The sequence below is a fragment of the Crinia signifera genome, chromosome 7 (genome assembly GCF_055691185.1).
Source record: "Crinia signifera chromosome 7, ASM5569118v1, whole genome shotgun sequence".
Taxonomy (NCBI): Eukaryota; Metazoa; Chordata; class Amphibia; order Anura; family Myobatrachidae; genus Crinia; species Crinia signifera.
Window position 1 is genome coordinate 186665644 of NC_139223.1, and position 24376 is coordinate 186690019.

General features: G+C 46.6%; 1 protein-coding gene across 1 annotated transcript in view; it reads right to left on the reverse strand.

The window, feature by feature from the left end:
- Positions 1-24376, reverse strand: part of ITGA4 (integrin subunit alpha 4) — a 129192-nt gene that overhangs the window by 65295 nt on the left and 39521 nt on the right. The window contains exons 5-9 of the mRNA XM_083154694.1: positions 15484-15551; positions 14054-14183; positions 7658-7743; positions 4954-5016; positions 3311-3448 (exon numbers count right to left, since the gene is read on the reverse strand). Of these exons, the coding sequence (XP_083010820.1) occupies positions 3311-3448; positions 4954-5016; positions 7658-7743; positions 14054-14183; positions 15484-15551 (485 nt within the window). The remainder of the gene's footprint in view (positions 1-3310; positions 3449-4953; positions 5017-7657; positions 7744-14053; positions 14184-15483; positions 15552-24376) is intronic.

The following is a 24376-nucleotide window of genomic DNA, read 5'->3' on the forward strand; positions in this document are numbered from 1 at the left end:
CCAAAAACGGACCAACAGGAGGACACACATCGGGCCAAGTCCCGCCCTCCATCCCCAAATACTGCCCACAGTCCACCGCAGACATTTAACTCCTTAGAAGAAGGCCCACGGGCCGAAACGCGTCGGAGATACACTCATCCTCACTCATCCAAATACATCTGCACACCTAAGCCTCCTCCAACCTCTAGGAGTTGAGCACACGGAGCTCCATCTGGTCAGGTACGCTCCAGGCGGACGAGATCTCGCGAGATCGCCCGACCCGGAAGTAACACCGGCCAACGTAGAAGCACCGTGCACCCGGAGCTGCCGGAGCAGCCCGGGACTTCCAGCAACCTACACCTGAAGCAAGCCGACAGCGACGAGGGACCGAGACGCAGCCAGTGCGGGTGCACCACCCGAGGTAAGGGACGCCGTCCTCCGGTGCCACCCAGCGCACACGCTCACCACCCACCAACGTACTGTATTCACCCCCGCTGCCGATTGCCTCAGGACCATGCTCATCTGATCCAGTCCCCCACACCAGGAACTGTATTGGGCGATTTATTCTTCCCCCCACCCCACTGATCAGTTTGCTCCTGACCGTCCTGATTAACCCTTTGAACCCCTATTTGTGCAGACTAACTACCGTCCCTATTAGAACACCAGCACTAGTGACGTAGCTAGAGAGCCCCAGGGGATACCCTCAGAGAACTATTGGGACAGGCCAGCACTCACTGCTCAGAACAAGCATCAAGTGTCACCACTGTGTGACACAGACATTCTCATCCCCAATTCCCCCCCCCCTCCCCCCTTTTTTCGCTTTTTCATTATTCACTGTATATACCTGACACTGATCAGTTTATACCACGTTGTTTTTTGTACCAATAAAAAGCTTTTTGAGAATTAAGCTTTCATTTCCATTCATCATTTTTGTATAGGGGTTAAGCGCAGAAATTCCTCCAACCAGAATTCCTCAAGGTTTTATTTGTTACAAACTGCACCTGTAAAGTATTGATCAGGTGAAGACTATTTGTTACAGAGGATTAAGGTATCCGTACTTCCAAAGTGAGGGGTGCACATTACCTACTTAAAAGCCACCCACCGCATCCGCAAGACAGACATGGGCTGATTCTGTGATGGATCTGTCCACACAGACACTGAAAGCGAGTTTTAGCATACAGCGCACACGTGAATTAACACATTTTATATATATCGGTCCTATTCTGTGGCATATAGAATTCAGCCGCATCTGTCTTTCTGTGAATTAGATGACAGTTGCAGCGGCTCACATCAAATAAATAGGGGGCACAAATTTCAACTTGTAGGTGCATGGACCCCCACAGACTCTGACCACAAGTACCGCCTCCTTGTGTGTGTGACTTACAGTTAGAATTAGTCCCTAAACCTTTTTGTCAAAATTTTGCTAGCAAAAAAAAAAAAGTAAAAGCTACTAAAAGAAATCAGTACCCGCCACAAACACAAAATTATAAAATGACTACAAACATATGAAAAATGTAACGTGTTTTTTTTTTATCTTTTATTTTATTTTTTTATTATTTTTTATTGTGAGCATGTAGGGAAATAAGGAGCAACTAATTAGAATAATTGTCTCTGTGCACATTATTTTATTACTGCATGTCATATAAATGATCTAAGAAGTAGTGAACACCTGTGTCATCTAAAATATCATTATTACCTAATGCTATGACTGTATGTGGACTCCGGGGAGGTAGAGGCTGCTTCTGCTAGTCACCTGTAACGTGGATTGTCATTGTAAATGATCCCTTTAGGATTGCACTGGTATTACTATAGCTACGTTATGTGCAATGTTTAGTCATCTTCTCCAGTGCTAGGAATTGCAATCTGGAAGCACGCCAGGGTCTCACTTTACTGCAGTAAATTTGTGGTTTAGGTGACATCTATGTCAAAGTTCTCTCTGAAAGTTCCCCCCCCCCCCACACCAGCGAGATAATGATCAAGCTTTGGTTTCCTATTCTCTTTAATGTTCTTATTTACCAACTATTCACAATGGAATAAAAGCAAACAGGAACTTCACACTCAGCAGTCCTGACGGTTACGCCAATTAGTCAGGATAAACTATAGGGGAAGGGTTGCATGGATCTATGGTCAGATGTTAACAAGGAGACCGGAATTTAGGGCCTGATTCGGACTTGCAGGTAAACGCTGGAGTCTGCTCTCTAGCATGCGAGTAGATACGTTCGTATTCACATCCATTCGCATGCGGCTGAATGGAAGAGAAATCATTCACTGGTTGCTTATCATCTAATGATTTATCTTCTGTTCACTAATATAAGTCAGTGAAGATTGAGTTTTATTTTGTCCCCAGATCTCCAAATTCAGGGCGGCCGCTGACGTCATGTCACGTCAGCTGTTCGCCCTGAGTAGGCATCGCCATGCCTACATTCATAGGGTAATGTCCAGTGTTTTATGTGAAAGCCCATTAAACGATGGGCATTTCCCGGTCCTCCCCTGGACTTCACTTCCCAGAGCAAGCGGCTCGGCGCATAATCACGCATGCACAAACCCTGAACATCAGGGAGGAGGCTGAATCTGGACCCAGGCCGAATTTGGTCGGAATTTGCCCCTTAGTCTCAGAAGATGCGGTACTCCTTTTGTTCTTAACATTATATAAAAAATAAAAGCGTAGACCTAGATAATGGGTTTCTAAAATACCTGGAAACTGAACATTTGCTAAGTATATATAGATGTGTCACATACATATACCCTCCTTTTGCGTTAAACAGCCCTTCTAGTCAGGCCATGCCATTACATAGTATCTTATTTGTAAAATTTTCAGTGTGTGACTGCCGCTGTATCTGCATACAAAATACTATGTTACAGTGTTCTCCAGGAAAACACTGTCATGTTCCATTTGTTATGCAGATCCAGCAGCAGTCCCACACTGAATGTATTCAGGCCGCAGATCATTTTCATCAGGAGATCTTTGTCGTTAGGAGCAAACATTGAAACAGTGGGGTATATTTACTGAAGCTTATAAAAATGAAAAGAGGTGATGTTGCCCATAGCAACCAATAGGAATATATCTATCATTTTCTAAGATGCAGTAGAGAAATGATAGACAGAATCTTATTGGTTGCTATGGGCAAAACCACTTCTCTTATTTTTTAGAAGCTTTAGTTAATTTACCCCACAGTTTTAATGGCTTGGGGGAGCATGGTCTCTGCAGATTCCAATGCGTCTGGCCGACCGTATGTAATCTGCTGAAAATGTCCCCCCCCCCCAAAAAAAAAAAAAAATTATATATATATATATATATATATATATATTCCATTGACCAAAATCTACTTACTCCTCCATTGTTCATGTAGACGTAGACTCTGCCTTCCTCCCGCACTGTGCTCTGCATCGGGGCTCCCACCAGCAAGTCTGATAAACCATCAGAGTTTAAATCCACAGCACACACCGCGGCTCCGAAGTACGAGCCCAGCTAGAGAAGCGATGATAAGAGATACACTGCATCATAATGTATATTGTACTGTGATACAGAAGAAAAGGTACAGGTTGATTATCCCTTACCTGGATATCCCAAAACCGAAATATCCATAGGTTTTCAGAATATTTCTTGTTTTGTTTTCCCCACCTGCACCATTTTTCATATTCGCCTCGTCCCCCGGTGTCCATGGCCCTTGGATTCGTCTTCAGCAGCATCCCCGGTCTCAAGAATGCATTGCGCGGGTGCGCCGGTGACGTCACCACCGCACATGAGAAATGTATCCTTGGAACCGGGGATGCCGCTGAAGACAAATCCTATGGTAGCCTTGGATGCCGGGGGTCACCGTGGATATCTGGAGACCAGGTGAGCATGTAAAAAAAAAAAATCCGAAATAATACCTTATCCAAAATGCTCATGGTCCCGAGCATTTCACATAAGGGATACTCAGCCTGTACTGTTATACACATACACTTGTTTCCTAGAGGACAACAGGTTAACAGATCAGCAAAATCCTGGAGCAGTCTAGCACTTGCACATCACTAAAATGTAAATAATTAAAACATGACTTGTCAATGACACCACTAACGAAGGTAATCAGCCTTTCTTACTACCTCTCTTCCTAAACTTAGTGTACCGTCCCAGCCATACAGTATAGACAGGACAGGTGTTCCTCACCTTGTGGTGCAGCTTTGTTACAGGGGTGTAGTAATGCACAGTTCCCCAATGTTCTGATTCCAGCAGGACACTGTTCCCCTCTCCCACCCACGGGTCACAGAGTCCTGTGAGCAGGGGGAAGCCTTTGATCCCTGTCACTCTGCGATGTAACGCAGCGTGTGACCACGCAACACAGCATTTAAACGGTGCAGGGAGGAGATTCAGGGTGGCCTTCCCATCCAATGATAATGAAGAACCACCAGATCTCCATCATCGATTGCAAAACCATTGACCATCGGTTGCAAACGATTGATGGTTGCTAGCCATTCCCACTGCACAGCAAACCTTGCCCCCATTATATATAACTCACTGAGCAGAGCACTGGGGGTATGGGAAATGTGTAATGCAGCTCTGATAGCCAATAGTGTTTGTGCTTTGAAGGCTGGTACTTACATTGTTAGTGAAAACTAACAAGGCCAGAGCACAGTGACATCACTAACCTCCAATTCCGGTCTCCCAGTGTGCAAGTAGTACAGAGGCTGCTGCTATTCCTACATGTGACAAGATATAGTATACAGTATTTTCTGTTTTATATAATAGTAGTCTCTCTCAAGCGGTGCCCAGGCATTAATAAACTATTCTTTAAATCTAATGTACTCCAGCGGTTTAATATACACAATCCATGCCTCCCAACAGGACCCATCCCAGGAGGGTACAAACTTCTCTCTGCCTGGACTTCCCTTTGTGGCTTCTGAGCAATCGGTAAAGCATAAAACAATTGCCAATGGAAACAGGTATTTGTGCATACTGTATACACTGTAATACACAGTTCCGCTTCTACGTACCGTTTTACCTTCTGCTTCAAACACAATTACCAGCTGTTTTCCATCCAGTGTGAAGATGTAGGCCTGAGATAAATGAAGCATAAATATAACTAATTAATAAGACACAGTACTGAGTACTGACAGCAGGCAGCTCTCTACTTTGTCTTATGAGCTGTCAGTTTATCAGATATAAATTAGCATTAAAAATGTTCTTTAGTCTCCAGTTCCACCATAAGAGATAAACCATGGGTTGCAGATAGCAGTCACATGTGTGCATGCATGCATGAAAATATTATATATACCCTGGGACCCTGGAGAGGAGACTGTCAGCAGCACTTCTGGGGGCGGGGCTGATAGAGACATCATTAGTCCCTGCCCCCAGTAATGCAAATCCCGCAATTTGCGGGTCTCCGGGAGGGGCTAAATAGATACAATTTGCATATTTAGCCACGCCCGTCCACACTCACACAAACAAAAGCCGCGATTCGCGGCAAATTAAAACGCTGCCACCAGGGAAATGCGGTCCGCCGGTATCTGGGAGGGTTGCCCACCTTTCTGGGGGCCCGGAGGAGGACCCGATTTTCGGAACCCTCCCGGCCATTCCGGGAGGGTAGGCAACCCTGTGTTACATTGACTGGGAAGGTGAGACCCTATGAGCTCTGGGCCCCATAGCAGCTTGCAGTAGTTCACCCCTATTAAATGACTGTGCTATATTGTAGAACTTAACCCTTTTCAGTGCCAACGTTGCGGTGAGAGAACCTCAATATATCCGCTAAAAATGCCAGCGCCTCTCACAGCAATTGTTCTTTTTTTGGGTGCAATATTTACTTAAACTAGAATTAATTGACTTGGCAGCATTTGTATTTATTTATACTAAAAGAACAGTCGCTGTGAGCGGCGCTGGCATTTTTAGCGGATATTTTGAGGATCTCTTTCAGCAACGTTGACACCCAGAGGGTTAATGTTAGTTCCTTTTCAGGCTGCGGTGTTGGGAAATCACCTGGTGTAACCATTTCACCTTATACTGACATGCCACTGTTATCGGGCTTCTTCTGATCACATGGTGGTTTAACCTAATGCCCTTAGACTGTGGGTACAATTTATGTTATCATCTAGCCACAAGCAGCGGTTTCTGTATTAGAGAAGTGCTGAGACAGTCTGAAACCTGCCAGTAATATACTGTACTGTGACAAATGAAGGTATTGGCAGTCCTTTATCGTCCTGCACCTCACAGAACACTGACATAATAGGTCTGATTCAGATGGGGTTGGAGCTGCGCCCATCTTCCTAAAGATATTCTCTATGCAGTGTCAGATAATGTATGAATAGAGTGTCTGACTGCAATGTCACAGACGATGGGTTCAAATCCTGGATATGGCAACAACTTGAAATGTAATAAAGGACAGTGTGACTGAATAACAAAGAGCTCTCAAATTCCAAGGAAGCGGCACCGATCGCTGCGGGCGGTGTTTAGATCAGAGCTGTGAATTTCTTAGCTTTGCGGGTCAACCAGAATAACCTCCATACTGTAGAGACATATGTGTTACATATTGTTGTATATTCTATGTATAGTAATGACCTTCATAGAATCTCTAAATAACTTCCTTTATATTTATGACTGAAATCATTGATCGAAATTCATTTGAGACGGAGCTGTCCCCTAACTGGGGTATGGGTCATAAGGTTGACCGTAAGAAGGTCAAAAGTCAATAGGTCGACCACTATTGGTCGACAGGCCAAAGTTTGAGTTTGGGTCTAAAGGTCACCACAAGCAATATGTCGACGTGGAAACGGTCGACGTGAGTTTTTCACTTTTTTGACATACATCGACATATACGTATACCACTTTGCTTGCCATGCTTTGGGCGCCGTGCCTTGCTACACTTGGCACACTATTATACTCTAACTCTATGTCCACTATGTCCATCGACTCTGTGTCTTTGTCGACATACATCTAACTCTATGTCCACTTGGAAAGTAAAGTATGAAAAAACACCTGATTTTTAAAAAAAGAATATGTGAAAAAAGAATGTCAACCTTTTTATGTCGACCTTCCCCATCTCGACCTATTGCATGTGTTGGCCTTTGAACACATCGACAAAAGGTATTTCTACCTTTTTTCATGTGTCGGCCTGTAACCTATCAACCGATAGAGGTCAACCTTTTGACTGTCGACCTTTTTTATTGTCGACCTGCCGACTGCATCGCCCCTAATTGAAGTATAAATTGCTGCATTGGTGCTACTACAGACTCTACTGCCCCTGGGTTAAAAAGTGAGTGCACACAAACTAATATCACAGAAATCTCCTATTTGCTAAAGATTGGTATTGTATATCTCTGTTACATCACAGACAATATAATGGGGTAAAATTTGCCTTTCCGGATGCCCAGTAAGGGATCGGTATCCAACTTGTTGCATATCCTTGAAAAATTGACACATAAAGATCAGGATTAACGAGTCAGGGATTTTTAACAAGCTGTCTTTTTCGGATTCCTTGACGGATCGGCGATTATCGATGCTCACAGATTGGTATTAGCACACAGCGCTGGCACATCGCTGTGTGCTGAGCGGTCATGCTGAAACGTTCTGACCGATCTAGCATCCTGCAGAACGCTCAGCCGAATCTCCCCGTGTGTAGGCCTCATTAGTATAATATTACTTAGATCACGGATACAATGCCAAGTTGTTTCTTGAAAGTATCCCAAATAAGAGAACTCTCCTTACCTTACCAATCTGGTCTTGCTGTGGGGCCCCTCCTATGATATCATTGCTCTTCGAGGTCTGAAAATGTCCTGCCCCAACCGAGTAACCTGCAAATGAAAATGTCAACACAGTAATTAGGGTTAATGAGCTATAAATACAATGGGCATGGAAGATATCTCTCTATAAATATATATACTCAGTGGTGTAGCCAGAAATTTTTCTCCCCCTGCCCAAAAAAAAATACCGGCGCCAACCCCCCCCCCCTGCGCGAAGGGGCGAGACGATGGACTACGGGCACCGCTGGCTGAGCTGACAGGCGACCAAGGAAGCATTGAGTGCTGAGCTGGTCCCGCACCATGCATATCTAATGAGCGGGGACACAGCGCAGTGCATATTTGATGAGTGGGTCCCTGCCCCGTACATATATAATGAATGGGACCCGCTCATTATATATGCATGGGGCGGGGACCCTCTCGTTCAATATGCACTGCACCGGGTCCCCGCTCATTAGATATGTACAGGACGGGACCAGCTCAGCGCTCACTGCTGCCTTGGTCGCCTCTCAGTTTAGCCAGTGGTGTCCAACACAGACCCTGCTGGCACTGCTCCCCCAAGCCGCTGCAGGGTCTGCCACATATGCAGCTACGCCACTGTATATACTATAACGTGTTCTGATAATATATAACATGAAGTGAATTATTTAGGATTTACAAACTCTGCAGAGCGGCTAGAGATGGTCTCAGGAGAGAACGTGGTGTTTAATCAAATATTTTATATATATGTTGCTCAAAAAACATCTATGATTTATGAAAGTCTGATTGTGATAATTTATATGGGGAGATGGAGATAGAGCCGAACAACAGAGCAGCTTACAGCAGATACAAGACTCATGTAGAAAACCACATCCTTTGTCTTCTAAAGAGCAAAACATGCAAAAGAAACTTGGGTGAGGTACAATATCCTGTCTCCCATACACAGCGCATACACAGCGGGACGCATGAGAAATTCTTCTGCTTTCAATGTTTACATTCATTTTACTGCATCATGCTGAGGCTGCTAAGATTTGCCTACTGATGTGACACGAGGACAAAATTAGATATGTGTGTGTGTGTGTGTGTGTGTGGCATGCACATGTACTGGCAGGGATATGGCCCGGTAAAACATATACGCACAGACCGACAATATGACTGATTATCAGTGGCGTAATTTACATATGGGGTCTTATTCAGATCTGACCGCAGTACAAATTTATTTTCAAAATGGGCAAAACCATGTGCGCTGCAGGTGAGGTAGATGTAACATGTATAGAGTTAGATTTGGGTTAGATATATTGTTTCTGTGCAGAGTAAATACTGGCTGCATTATTTTTACACTGCAATTTAGATTTCAGTTTCCCCACACCCCCTCCAAAGTTGGTAATAGAATTTAGCAAAGTGCCCCATTGAGGGGGCGTGTCATGCTCCACCCAGAGGGTGTGTCTAGTTCCATATATGGAGAGATGGTGAATGTGGCACCTGGAAGCGTGGGTGTGTACTGCTACATCTGAGAGGAATCTTGTAAAATGACTTGTATCCAAATGTAGATGAGCCCCAAAGCAATTAGTAAGATATACTAGAATTCAGGAATGGAGATAACTATGATGTAACAGTGTAATGTGGGCTAGATGACATGAGGGAGATTGCTAGACTAATGAGGGAGATAGGGAGATTGCTGCTATGTCAGGGAGTCTCCTGCAGAATGCAGGAGGGGAGGTAACTATGATGTAACAGTGCAATGTGGGCTAGGTGACATGAGGGAGATTGCTAGACTAATGAGGGAGAGAGTGAGATTGCTGTTATGTCAGGGAGTCTCTGGCAGAATGCAGGAGGGGAGATAACTATGATGTAACAGTGTAATGTGAGCTAGGTGACATGAGGGAGATTGCTAGACTAATGAGGGAGAGAGGGAGATTGCTGCTATATCAGGTGGTCTCCTGCAGAATGCAGGAGGGGAGGTAACTATGGTGTAACAGTGTAATGTGGGCTAGATGACATGAGGGAGATTGCTAGACTAATGAGGGAGAGAGGGAGATTGCTGCTATGTCAGGGAGTCTCCTGCAGAATGCAGGAGGGGGGGTAACTATGATGTAACAGTGTAATGTTGGCTAGGTGACATGAGGGAGATTGCTAGACTAATGAGGGAGAGAGGGAGATTGCTGCTATATCAGGTGGTCTCCTGCAGAATGCAGGAGGGGAGGTAACTATGGTGTAACAGTGTAATGTGGGCTAGATGACATGAGGGAGATTGCTAGACTAATGAGGGAGAGAGGGAGATTGCTGCTATGTCAGGGAGTCTCCTGCAGAATGCAGGAGGGGAGGTAACTATGGTGTAACAGTGTAATGTGGGCTAGGTGACATGAGGGAGATTGCTAGACTAATGAGGGAGAGAGGGAGATTGCTGCTATGTCAGGGAGTCTCCTGCAGAATGCAGGAGGGGAGGTAACTATGATGTAATAGTGTAATGTGGGCTAGGTGACATGAGGAAGATTGCTAGACTAATGAGGGAGAGAGGGAGATTGCTGCTATATCAGGTGGTCTCCTGCAGAATGCAGGAGGGGAGGTAACTATGGTGTAACAGTGTAATGTGGGCTAGATGACATGAGGGAGATTGCTAGACTAATGAGGGAGAGAGGGAGATTGCTGCTATATCAGGTGGTCTCCTGTAGAATGCAGGAGGGGAGGTAACTATGGTGTAACAGTGTAATGTGGGCTAGATGACATGAGGGAGATTGCTAGACTAATGAGGGAGAGAGGGAGATTGCTGCTATGTCAGGGAGTCTCCTGCAGAATGCAGGAGGGGAGGTTACTATGATGTAACAGTGTAATGTGGGCTAGGTGACATGAGGGAGATTGCTAGACTAATGAGGGAGAGAGGGAGATTGCTGCTATGACAGGGAGTCTCCTGCAGAATGCAGGAGGGTAGGCAACTATGACTTAACTGTCTCTGCACATGTTACATCTGCCCCACCTGCAGTGCAGCATGATTTTGTCCATTTTGAGAAGAAATTTGTACTGCGATAAGGCAGTACAAGGCCCTGAATAAAACCCATGGGCTGCAGGACTGCAGCCCTCCCAGTAAAATTGGGTGTGGTATGACGCCCTGCTAGTCAGGACTCCAACAGTCATTACACCGACATCGGAATCCCGACTGCCAGGATGCTGACGGAGGGCGAACACAACCAAACCCCTTGCGGGTTGCTACACTTGCCACTTATTCTATTCTCTCTCTATGGGGGTCGGGGACCCCCATGAGATAGAATAGCCCATGTAAGTCAGGATCCTGACTGTCAGGCTTTTAACATGCTGTGGTTGGACGGCCCAAGCCTAAGTGAGGCCAGATGCAGCCTGTGGGACTGCACCAGCTTCACTGTGGTTGGCAATGACTTCCTATTGGTGGTGCTACTCACCAATTACAGACACTCAAGGCAGTCAGGGGTAAATGTATGAAGCTTGGAGGAATGGTATTTATCCCCATAAAGAACGTTATGTTCAAGGTGATAACGCACCAGCCAATCATGCTTTACCATCCACGTGGACTGTAATTGGGAATTGTAAAGCCTGGCTTGAGGTGTGGATACGCCATACACTAATTGTGGGTCCAGGTGCTGAGGTCTAGATATCGACAACAAAAAAATTCCAGAAAAACTCATCAATCTGTCAAGGATCGACCTTATTAAACCCGGCGGGGAGCTCCGTCGGAAGGGGACGTGCGAGCATCTCTTGCGCGCGCGTACCATTCCAGGGGTTGGCGGTTGGCGATCCGACTGCCAGACCCCTGCTGAATGATGGGGGCTCCATCTGTACATTCCTCGTGGAACTTGCACAGGGAAGGGGCTTGTAGTTGGCTAGTAAGTGTCATTTGTAGAGGAAATGAGGTTGGATATCTTTTTCAGTTAAAACATAACAATCTCATCCACAAAACTGATTGTGCAAGAGAACGGAGAATGGTGACTTTAGGGTCATCTGATTGCCAGGAAGGAACATTCACCCTGAGCTGTTAATAGGTTATCTCTCCCTTATCTGGGTCAGTAGAACAAAGTATTTGGTGAATGGAAACATGTTGTGAATCTGTTGCCCACCTACAGAGGTCAGACCGGCAGCAGTCACAGCGACTGGGGCAGAGTTTGGGACATTTAGGAGAACTGCTGGAAATTCTCAGAACTTTAAATGCAAATTTTTAAAAAGTTGAGATTTACTCCATGAGATTATGAAGAAGGTTTGATAAAAAAGTAACCATTTGATGCTGTCAGCGAAACTAATTTCCTGTTATTGTACAACGTCAGTGCCAAGTTTTGCCTTTCCACCCAAAACACCAACTCTGGAACATGGACCTCGCCCTTCCACAGAACCCTCACCGGCATCTTACGGTAACAACCGTTTTATAACACTTTCACATTCCAGTTGTCTATCTGGGACAAAAGCTCATGAATAAAACAATGGGCTCCGATTGAGGTTGACTCGGTCGCCTGCGAATTTGCGGTGGGGACCGATGATTTGGGTCTGCGCATGCACATCGGTAGAATATACGCATGTGCAGTCGCCAAGGTATTTGCATACAGTGGGGTGGGTAGTGGGCGGGCAGGGGGTTTTCGCATTGGGGACGCCCAGCGTTTTCTGGGCGTTCCCACAAAAATGGTGGGTTCGCCCAGGGAAATGCTGGGCGTCGCCATGCGAACGCAGGCGTGGCAAAGCCTGCACAGGGTGGGCGGCTGCCGTCAAATTACGTCTGCGCCCGCCCTGTTCTCGGACAAAAAATCAGCGTACACATCCACTCGCATGCAGCCGCGGACATTCGCTCATTTTTATTTGAATTGATATAAGAAATGTGAGTGATGCTGGATATTTTGCACATCTCTAACAGAGACGTTGGCACTCACAGGGTTAAACATACTTCAATATATTTATTTATTATCAGTGTCTTATATAGCGCACACATATATATGTACCGCAGGGTTGCCGACTTTAAAAAAATCCTCTCCGGGAGAAGCCTGGAGAGGAATCTTGCATTACGCGTTTTGGGGGCGGGGCTTAACCGTGACATCATTAAGCCCCGCCCCCATTACGACAAATAGCCGAAATAACTGTTATCCATGGAGGGGCTAAAACGTCACGATTGTGCCGTTTTAGCTCCGCCCCCTCCCCTGAGACCCGCGGATTGCGGCATATAAATGCCGCGATCGGGGGGCTCAGTGGGGGTCCCCCTGATTCCGGGAGGGTTGCCCACCCTTCCGGGAGGAAGGACCCGATTTTCGGGAGACTCCCGCAAATTCCGGGAGGGTCGGCAACCCTGATGTACCGTCATTTTGTAGAATTATCATGATGATATCAGAGATGGATTAACTAGGCTTTATCACAGGCCCGAGAGATTGGTTCCATTGGAAAGTCAGATATAAAACACCCAGGGCTGGACCAGCTCTCTGCACATGTTACATCTGCCCCCCTGCAGTGCACATGGTTTTGTCCATTTGAGAAGAAATTTCCAGAAGGAGTGAACCAGAATAACCCCTATGGGCAGTATTCAATGTTGGTTTTGGCGATGTGCAGCGAATCCTGTTTAGGATTCGCTGCACATTCGCCACTGGTCGCCGCATTCCGGAGCCTCGCCGGCTCCGGTATTCAACGAGTCAGGGGCTCGCTGCCCCTGACCGGCGAATTTGAGCTCCTGCGGCGAACACCGCAGGGAGCCTGAGGACGGTGGCAGGCAGGGAGATGGAAGTCTCCCTGCCTGCCCCAGAACGTTTGTTGGGGGGGGGGGGTGCTCCCCGGGTGCCAGGCAGCACAGGCTGCCCCCCGGGGGTGCCAGCAGGGGACCGCGTATATTCACTACACCCGATCATGAATATGTAATGATCGGGCGAAGTGAATATATGAATATCTAATGAGCGGCTCGGCTCCGGCCCCCTGCTGGCTGCTTACAGCACATGAATAAAAATAGCATGCCCCTCCTCAGAATAAAATTCCTGATTTTTTGACACCAATTGTAAAAAACAAAACACTTTATTTTAAAAGTTCACCTTCCACTTCACCATAAAAAGATAGCGATTGCTACTCGGTGAATCATGGCGAAAAAACCTTGAAATGTATTCGCCATCTGGTCATTGAATAGGGTGATTCACCGTTTTAGTCAGAAATTCGCCTTACAGCACAAAATCGCCATAAAAACCTGGCAAATCAGGCTCATTGAATACCACCCTATGTGTTAGCCAAGGCTATGTGGTCACCCCCCCCCCCCCCTTTCTCATGGGCCCTCCCATTGTATCCTCCCGATGAGCCCTTCCTACCCCAGTCGGACACTAGTAACACCTCCTTTAGACAGAATGCCCTGATACTGCAATGCACGTCATTTGGGGGGGGGGGGGGGGGAGGGAGATATATTTACCTAAATAGCTCCCATATTTGACGGTATTGTTCTTATTGCTGTAGGAGTAGATCTTGTTTGCTGAGGTATTGTACACAAAAATAGAACCGGTCCAATAATATGATCCAGGTGCGCCCATAATGATTAAATCCTGAAAGGAAAAGCAACATTTTCTCATTTTTACATTGGTCGTTACTCTAACAAGAACAAATTTGATTAGACAGAGATGTACAGTAGGTTACATTTACTAAGATGCGAGTTCTACTACAGTTGGGATGTTGTTATGGGCAACCAATCAGATTCTATTAATTATCTTCTATAATGTGCTAAAGAAATAAAAAGTTTAATCTGATTGGTTGCTGTGGGAAACATCCCATCTTTCAATAGAACTCCCATCTTATACCCCTTTTAGACCAAAACGCCGGGTCGCACCCGGCTTTTTGGACCCTAGTTGAAGCCGCACACAGGCATCCGTTCACCTCCCTCCCCCGCCGCCGCTGCTGTCTGCAAAGTATAGCAGACAGCAGCGCCGTCTGTCAGTGTCAGACTGACAATCCGTCCAACCTGCGGACGCTACGGTCCGCAGGTTGGACGTTCTCCATTCATGTAAATGGGAGCCGGGTCATCCGACCCAGCGTTCCCATTTACACCGCCCTCTACCCAGGTCCTAGCCGTGTTCTACCCAGGTCAGGACCTGGGTAGAAGTCCCGTGTAAAGGGACACGGCGTTAGGGATTTACACCGCCGAAGATCCGGGTCTGACCCGGATTTTTCGGCGGTGTAAAAGGGGTATTAGTAAGTTTACCCTATAGGGCCTAGTTCAGTTACTAAATTTTTTTGCAAGTGTTTTATGTGTGTAAATTCCCAAAAACTTGTATGGAGCATTTTTACCTTGTTCTACTTATTTCATGTACTGTACAATAACATTGCTAAATTAGTAAAAAAAAATATGGTGGGGGAATTGATCATCAAAACTGCCTTTGGCTGTACAATACCGATAAACCAAAGTGGAACTCCCCCCCCAAAAACAGCAAAATCAATACAAATTGCGCACGCCATAATTAAACGAAGTGCACCGGCGGTAGACAAAGTCGCAAGTGAAAACTCTTGTTACCAAATGTGCTCTCCGTACACCGCCTTCATCCTGCAATAAATTTCTGATGCACGCTCGCCTTCTGCGCGAAGAAATTGGATAACGGCTCTTTGCGCTGATTTGGAGAAAGCCATCATGCATCTGACAGCGCAAAACAACTTTCCAGGAATGAAGAAACTGAGGCAAAGCCGTTCCCTACACATGCGCAACTGGGAAAAGCACCATCTATTGGCAAACACATTAACCCGCTGCGATTAGATACAACGCCGCTACAGCAAAAAGCTCATTGTCATTTGGGCACACCTTATAGATGTTATAGAATACATTGAAATAAAAAAAATGGTAGAAGTTTAACTTACATCCAAGAAAAAGTTGGAGATGCCAGCTTGGCACGAACCATGTGATTCACCAAATTTTGAAACATAAGCTATAAAAGAATAGAATACACATTTATGTTAGCATATAAAACTTCAGCATAGAATCGTTGTCTCATTGACTCTGCATTTTTAGCATCAAAGGTTTTTTACAATCATAGGCAGAAGGGAAAATTGTTTATACAACACGACACAAAAATGTATAAGGTGGGTAGATGTCAAGGGGTGGACATAGCTCACAAGAGATTCCAATGAGTGTATATACAGTATATATATATATATATATATATATATATATACTAGGTGATTCATCGCGCCCTACGGGCGCTCTTCACACCGTCGTAAGGGGCTGCGCCCCCTTAATTTGTGAACATTTGTATATGAGAAATATGGTTAGAATTGTATGAAAGATGCCCTGTATTGCAACTTAGGTGTCCACGAATTGCAGGAGGGGGGGTCGCGGGGGGTGCCGCCAATTGCAGGAGGGGGGGGGGGGTTGTGGGGGGGTGGATGCTGCGAATCGCGGGAGGGGAGGGATTGCAGAGAATCGCGAGAGGGGGGTCGCATTGTGGGTTGCCGCAAATCGCGGGAGGGGGGTTACGGGGGCGGGGGTTGCGGCGAATCATGGTAGGGGGGGTCGCGGGGGATGTGCCGTGAATCACGGGAGGGGGGCTCACGGGGTGGGGTGCCGAGAATCGCGGGGGGGTGTGTGTGTGCCGTGAATCGCGGGAGTGGGGGTTGCGGGGGGGTGTGACGCGAATCGCCACAAGAAAAAATCAACACAGAAAGGTCAACACATGTAAATGTTGACATAAGTGTGGCACTTCATTGGTGTCCATGTCGACACATGAGAATGAATATGAAAACATTCAAAAAATGAAAAAAAAAACTTCAAAAACTCATGTCAACCTTTTTCATTGTCGACCATAGCCATGTCAGTGTTTTCCATGTGCAATTTAATTCTGGAGCTGCCGCGAATCACGGGGGGTGCCGCGAATTGCGGGAGGGGGGGAGTCGCGGGGTTGGGTGCCGCGAATCGCGGGAGGGTGGGGTTCACAGGGGTTCCGGTGGGGGGGTTGCCGCGAATTGCGGGAGGTGGGGGGTCACGGGGGGTGCCGCGAATCGCGGGAGGGGGGTTTGCGGGGGGGTGTGACGCGAATCGCCTCAAGAAAAACTCAACACAGAAAGGTCAACACATGTAAATGTTGACATAACTGTGCCACTTCATTGGTGTCCATGTTGACACATGACAATGAATATGAAAACATTCAAAAAATGAAATAAATCTTCAAAAACTCATGTCAACCTTTTTCATTGTCGACCATAGCCGTGCTAGTGTTTTGCATGTGCCATTTAATCCTGGGGCTGCCGCGAATCGCGGGAGAGCGGGGTTCATGGGGGTTCCGGTGGGGGGTTGCCGCGAATTGCGGGAGGGGGGGGGTCGCGGGGGGGTGCCGGGGTGCCGCGAATCGCCGGAGGGGGGGTTGCGGGGGGTGTGACGCGAATCGCCACAAGAAAAAAATCAACACAGAAAGGTCAACACATGTAAATGTTGACATAAGTGTGGCACTTCATTGGTGTCCATGTCGACACATGAGAATGAATATGAAAATATTCAAAAAATGACAAAAAAACTTCAAAAACTCATGTCAACCTTTTTCATTGTCGACCATAGCCATGTCAGTGTTTTCCATGTGCAATTTAATTCTGGAGCTGCCGCGAATCACAGGGGGGGTGCCGCGAATTGCGGGAGGGGGGGTCGCGGGGGAGGGTGCCGCGAATCGCGGGAGGGCGGGGTTCACAGGGGTTCCGGTGGGCGGTTGCCGCGATTTGCGGGAGGTGGGGGGTCACGGGGGGTGCCGCGAATCGCGGGAGGGGGGGTTGCGGGGGGTGTGACGCGAATCGCCACAAGAAAAAATCAACACAGAAAGGTCAACACATGTAAATGTTGACATAAGTGTGCCACTTCATTGGTGTCCATGTCGACACATGACAATGAATATGAAAAAATTAAAAAAATTAAAAATAAATCTTCAAAAACTCATGTCAACCTTTTTCATTGTCGACCATAGCCATGTCAGTGCTTTGCATGTGCCATTTAATCCTGGGGCTGCTGCGAATTGCGGGGGGGGGGGGGGGGGGTGCCGCGAATCGCGGGAGGGGGGTCGCAGGGGGGGTGCCGCCAATCGTGCAAGGGGGGGTCGCGGGGGGGTCCTTTTTGCCGCGAATCGCGGGAGGGAGGTCGCGGGGGGGTGTTTTTTCCGCGAATCGGGGGGGGGTCAGGGGGGAGGGTTTACAGCGATTCGCGGGAGGGGGGGTCGCGGGGTGGTGGTTATGCCGCGAATTGCGGGAGGGGTCGTGGGGGGGTTCTTTTTGCAGCGAATCGCGGGAGGGGGGGTCGCGGGGGTGTTTTTGCTGCGAATCGCGGTAGGGGGGGTCGCGGGGGAGCGGGTATTTTTGCCGCAAATCGCGGGAGGGGGGCGCTCACCTGGTGGCTGTGGAGTAGTAGTGCTGGGCAACATGGGAAGGCAGTGGGTGTCTGGCACTGTCTGTGGGCTCACTGGGCTGGTTCTCTGTCACATACCTCCCAACATGACCCTCTCCAGGAGGGACACAATGCTCTGTTTCTAGACTTCCCCTTAATGTATGATTGCCATCACCTGTTTTAAACAGGTTAATTTCTCAGAAAGGTGTTCAGCACAGATGAAGGCAATCACACATTAAGAGGAAAGTCCAGGAACAGAGCGTTATAGACACAGACACCCACTTTGAGTGACAGATGTAGCCAAATATATAGGAGATATATATATATAGTAAGCCCGCTCGAACCAAATGCTTTGAAAGCTAGTCTGCTACCTTGTGACTACATCTGTGTTTGTGCATGTGTGATATTCACTAGGTGATCTGCAATGAGTACCAAGCAAGTATGTTAGGTTGAGTATCCCGTATCCAAATATCCGTTATCCGAATTATTCTGAAAACCATACATTCCAGAACGTGTTTTTTGCTAAAAACTCAATGGGGACATTTGTAACAGCATCAATGGGGACATGATATGTAACTGGCACTATATATGTACAAGAAAATGATTGCTTGGCATTCAAATTAAATATCTGAGATAGTACACACATTTTGTTTCATGTTTTGAAACCTTGTTTTTTGAACAAATAAAATATATTTGTCTGTATTTCATGTGTTTGATGTGTTTATACAGCATAAATGCAAGATACTGTACTTCAAAATACATCATTGAAATATTAAAATATTCCAAAATACGGAATAATCCGTTATCCAAAATTCTCCTGGTCCCGAGCATTTTGGATACGGGATACTCAACCTGTATAGTCAAAATCGCCCAGAGATCAAATCGCTGGTGCATTTAGTCAAATTGCTTAGTAAAAATTGCACCGTCAAAGTCGCTCACTAGCATAAATCGCTCACTGTGTACACCCCGATATACAGTATATAGATGATATATAAATATATAGATTTGTTGGGAGGTCCGACACTCGTCCAGGTTCTTGTTTAGCTGCTCTGGTGCCTTCCAATAATGTAAAAATGTAAATATGTAAAAATAACGGCACTCAGAGACTTGTATAGTATCCATTTTTTGGGTGACGTGTGTACTTCAAACTGATATCTATATTGCAGAGTAAAAATAAAGCAGCCAGTATTTACCCTGCACAGAAACAGAATACATCACCAAATCTAATTCTCTCTGCACATGTTACATCAGCCCCACCTGCAGTGCACATGGTTTTGTCCATCAGAGAGTGAATCAGAATAACCCCCAGGGCGTGCAGGGTGTTTGCCCACACATCCCTGACAGCTTCTGGAGATTGGATCCTCTGGAACCCTCCGCAGCAGCCTCCCTCAATAGTGATGGTGATGCTTGGTGCGCTGCCGCAGGGAAGGCCTGTGCAGGCTCAGTTAGTACAATACAGACACTGGTTGCGCGGGCTGCAGGGGAGGACAGGGGCACATGCTGGGATTCTCAATCAGCTGGTAGATCCCAGCACTCTGCGTTCCCGAGCCTCTGTACTGCAGTGTTGGAGACAGTGAGGCAGAAGAACACCCATGTTCGGCATTCCGGGGGTACGGTAGCTGTGGGCTGCCCCATGGTACAGTGCAGCACCTGGCTCCTGTCACTGAGCCTGCATTTTGGTGTCACCTCTCGGCAGGTGACACTTAGGTGCTGCCCCCACCGCCATGTGATGCCACTGAGGGGCAGCATGTTTAAAAACCAGCTAGGTGATCTAGGAAATGTGACAGTTAGTAATGACTACAGCTGTGCACCAGCTAGGGAGTCTGGGAAATGTGACAGTTAGTAATGACTACAGCTGTGCACCAGCTAGGTGATCTGGGGAAATGTGACAGTTAGTAATGACTACAGCTGTGCACCAGCTAGGGAGTCTGGGAAATGTGACAGTTAGTAATGACTACAGCTGTGCTCCAGCTAGGTGATCTGGGGAATGTGACAGTTAGTAATGACTACAGCTGTGCACCAGCTAGGGAGTCTGGGAAATGTGACAGTTAGTAATGACTACAGCTGTGCACCAGCTAGGTGATCTGGGGAAATGTGACAGTTAGTAATGACTACAGCTGTGCACCAGCTAGGGAGTCTGGGAAATGTGACAGTTAGTAATGACTACAGCTGTGCTCCAGCTAGGTGATCTGGGGAATGTGACAGTTAGTAATGACTACAGCTGTGTACCAGCTAGGTGATGTGGGAAATGTGACAGTTAGTAATGACTACAGCTGTGCACCAGCTAGGTGATCTGGGGAAATGTGACAGTTAGTAATGACTACAGCTGTGCACCAGCTAGGGAGTCTGGGAAATGTGACAGTTAGTAATGACTACAGCTGTGCTCCAGCTAGGTGATCTGGGGAATGTGACAGTTAGTAATGACTACAGCTGTGTACCAGCTAGGTGATGTGGGAAATGTGACAGTTAGTAATGACTACAGCTGTGTACCAGCTAGGTGATGTGGGAAATGTGACAGTTAGTAATGACTACAGCTGTGCACCAGCTAGGTGATCTGGGGAATGTGACAGTTAGTAATGACTACAGCTGTGTACCAGCTAGGTGATGTGGGAAATGTGACAGTTAGTAATGACTACAGCTGTGTACCAGCTAGGTGATGTGGGAAATGTGACAGTTAGTAATGACTACAGCTGTGCTCCAGCTAGGTGATCTGGGGAATGTGACAGTTAGTAATGACTACAGCTGTGTACCAGCTAGGTGATGTGGGAAATGTGACAGTTAGTAATGACTACAGCTGTGTACCAGCTAGGTGATGTGGGAAATGTGACAGTTAGTAATGACTACAGCTGTGCAACAGCTAGGTGATTTGGAAAACATGGATCGTTGGTAGATCTCGAGGACCGGTTTGACCACCCCTGCTGTAGCGGAAGCCAATAAACAGCTTATATCATTCCTACAATAGCCAGGATTGAACTTTCAAATCTTATGAATGGTCTAATTTTTAGAGGTTGTGAGTGGTAGAGGGGGTCCGATCAGCTGCCTGGCGGGGGGGGGGGGGGGGGAGTCACGCTGAGGACCCATAAAATGGATGATGTGCAGAGGTTACCGGGCCCAATCAGGTGCCGTGTGTACCCAATATTACATTATCTGCCAACTTCTTTCTGAGCAGACCCTCCACAAAAGCTTATCCTGTGTATTCAACCCTAGCCAGACATGTAAATAATGTCTTATCTTGTTTCCACTTTGATGCTTCATTCTTATCAGGTAATGTGGGCTGCTGGGGCTGAAAGGGTTACAAAAGTCTAGAAGGTAACTAAACATACAGTACATGTTTCTCTACTTCAAAGTGTTGTGATCATACTGTATATACAGACATTCCAGTGACTGGGTCCAGAACGTTTTCTGCAGCAGGAAACCAAAACACCCATGTGACTTCCATGTGACCTCCAGGTTGCCTAGGGCGCCGGCCACTGGAGGGCGGTATTTCGCCCCCCCCCCCCCCCCTTGGCGCCCGGGTACCTGTCCTGCGGCGTATATGTGCGTAAAAGCTGGCGGCGGCGGCAGCGGGGGGTCCCTGCAGTCAATAAGAAATAACGAGCGATATCCGCCGGGCTATGCGGAAGCGCTTCTGTTTTGGAAACACTGGCCGCACGCTGATTGGCTGAGATTCAGCCAATCAGCGTGCGCCGTGCGGCCAGTGTTTCCAAAACAGAAGCGCTTCCGCATAGCCCGGCGGATAGCGCTCGTTATTTCTTATTGACTGCAGGGACCCCCCGCTGCCGCCGCCAGCTTTACAGCGCCGCAGGACAGGTACCCGGGCGGCAGACACCGGGGCGCCCCCACCCCGACTTGCCTGGGGCGCTCTGGTGCCTTGCACCGGCCCTGGTGACATCAAGTGCTCCCTGTCTGTTGTCCCCACATGATTCCGTTTGGGTACTAATTACAGTAATAGCGTCTGATCTGTCTATTCCTGCTAATGCTGTTACACCAGATGCGTCAGGAATCATTATTCGATCCCTAAACAAAAACTTAAAAGCTATATTATATACAAGTACACTTATACCCCTTTCACATCGCCGACACGTTTTAAAAACCAGTATTTTAAAACGGTAATTAAAACGGGTCAGAGCCTTAACATTGCCGCAGATTACCGTTTTAAATACCGGTTAAGTCTCATTCAACATAGCAGTCAAACCGTTTCAACCCGAACACGTTTCAAGCCAGAGTGTCAACATTGCCTGTCATTTTAAAGGGGACAGCCTATCACTGCTCTGTAGCTTGTGTTGTTTGCCTGAAATACCGTTTCAGACACATTGTACACATTCACATTGCTCAAAAAACGGCAAGGAACCGTGTAGGACTCTGCTTTTTACACGGTTCGAAATACCAGTTAACTTTAAACGGTAAATCGGCTCTGGTGCATTCACAGTGCAGGCTTAAACGTTTTAAAATGAAAAAAAAAATCGGCACTTTACCGTTTTAAAAGTGCGATGTGAAAGGGGTATAAGAAGCGCAATATTGCACACACGCAGTAATACAATAAATATGAAAATAATAAATCAAAACATGTAATATGTAATATCTGGGCTCCCGTTTTTCTTATGAGACCGCGTCCCCTCGCCACGCTTCAGGCACGGTGGCTCGCTGCGCTCGCCACACTATATAAAATAAACTCCATGCGTAGTTGGATAGTAGGGGTATGAAAAAATGGGGAGCATTTAACATGGGAGCCCAGATAATACATAAGTACCAAAAAATGTATTAAAACACCTTAAAATGAATAAATATTTCCATCTGTATTCCACGGTTACAATAACCACTTGCCTGACATGGTCGTATCAGATGCGACCTGCCAGAAAAGCCACTGTGCGGATGCAGGTAGAACTCACGTCCCTCTGCGTTCAGGTCTGTCACCCCCCCCCCCCTCTGCATCCCGGTCTGCCCCCCCTTCCCTTCACAAGTGCCTGCTGTGTTTACGATCACTGCTGATCAGGCAGCCTGGTAACCCTCAACCCCACCCTTCACCTTTCCTCTGGTCGCTCAGAGGCTGCAGAAAGGATCATGCACCCATAAAATATGAAGTTGCGATGTTCCGATGGTGGCTATGCTTCAATTGCGATGGACAATGTTCAACTTCCGATGTGCTGTTATTTTATTTTTTTACTTTTACAAACTGATTTTTTTTTTTTATAAAATAGATTTGGATAACTCTTAAATAGGTGTCAACCTCTTTTCCATGTCGACCATATATATGCCATCTGGATACGCTCTTTATTTATCACATGAAAAAGGTCGACATGGAAATGGTCGACATGATTTTTTCATGTTTTGCTGATGTCTATGTCGACCATATAAGTATTCTCCCTCTACGCTCACTTGGATGGTAAAGTCTGAAAAAGCCGGTTAGAAAAAAATGTAATTTTTTTTTTTAAATCGGAAAAACATGTCAACCCTTCTCATTTTTCACCTTTTGCTTGTGTCAACTTTTTAAGCATGTTGACCTTTTTTAACATGTCGACCTTTTGACTGTCTACCAATAGTGGTCGACCATTTGACTGTCATCCTGTTTACCGTCGACCGAATGACCGCATACCAGACCATTTTCACCCCTATAAAATCTGTCTGATGCCGTTTTCCCCCTTATTCTCCAGGTTACAGCCACACATACCTGAATCTTTTTCGGGTAAGACGGGCAATGATAGACAGCGTTGCAAGTCGTAACACAGGAGCCACAGAAAAGAAAAAGGAGAGGAAGAAGTGAGCATGCTGGTTAGTATGGAGTTGTGATGGGAAGTTATTGGCGGTGACAGACAGATCAGTGTGGGGGAGGGGGAGTTAAGGCAACAAAGTGTGCTGGGGGGATGAGGAACTGCACAAAATTACCAACATCAATAATATGGTGAAACACAGTTGTATAAAAATGGGCTTCATAAGGTATGCAGCACATGCTGAACTGTGACATAGTATAACATATAGATGTGATCTCATACATCTAGCCTCAATACACCATGCACCGCCAGAAGCCTGGGGTGAGTGGGTCAGTTCCCGGACAACTCTGCTTACATCAGGCATCTTTTTATGTTCAAAACATGACTAATTCACACTGCTATGCAAACTAGATGCACAAGCAGACCTTGCTGATTACAATGATATTCAGCATGCCTATATTTTTGATGTCACTGTGGCTGTACCTGCAAATGAAATGCTATGTTACAGTATTTTACAGGAAAACACTAACATAGCATTTCATATGCTGATAAGGTACAGTCGCACACTGAATATAGGCATGCCACATATCACTGTAATCAGCAAGGTCTGCTTGTGTGTCTTAGGTGTAATAAGAAGGGCTGGTAAATGTGGCTATAGCAACGATCGGGGAGGGCACATCTGTAT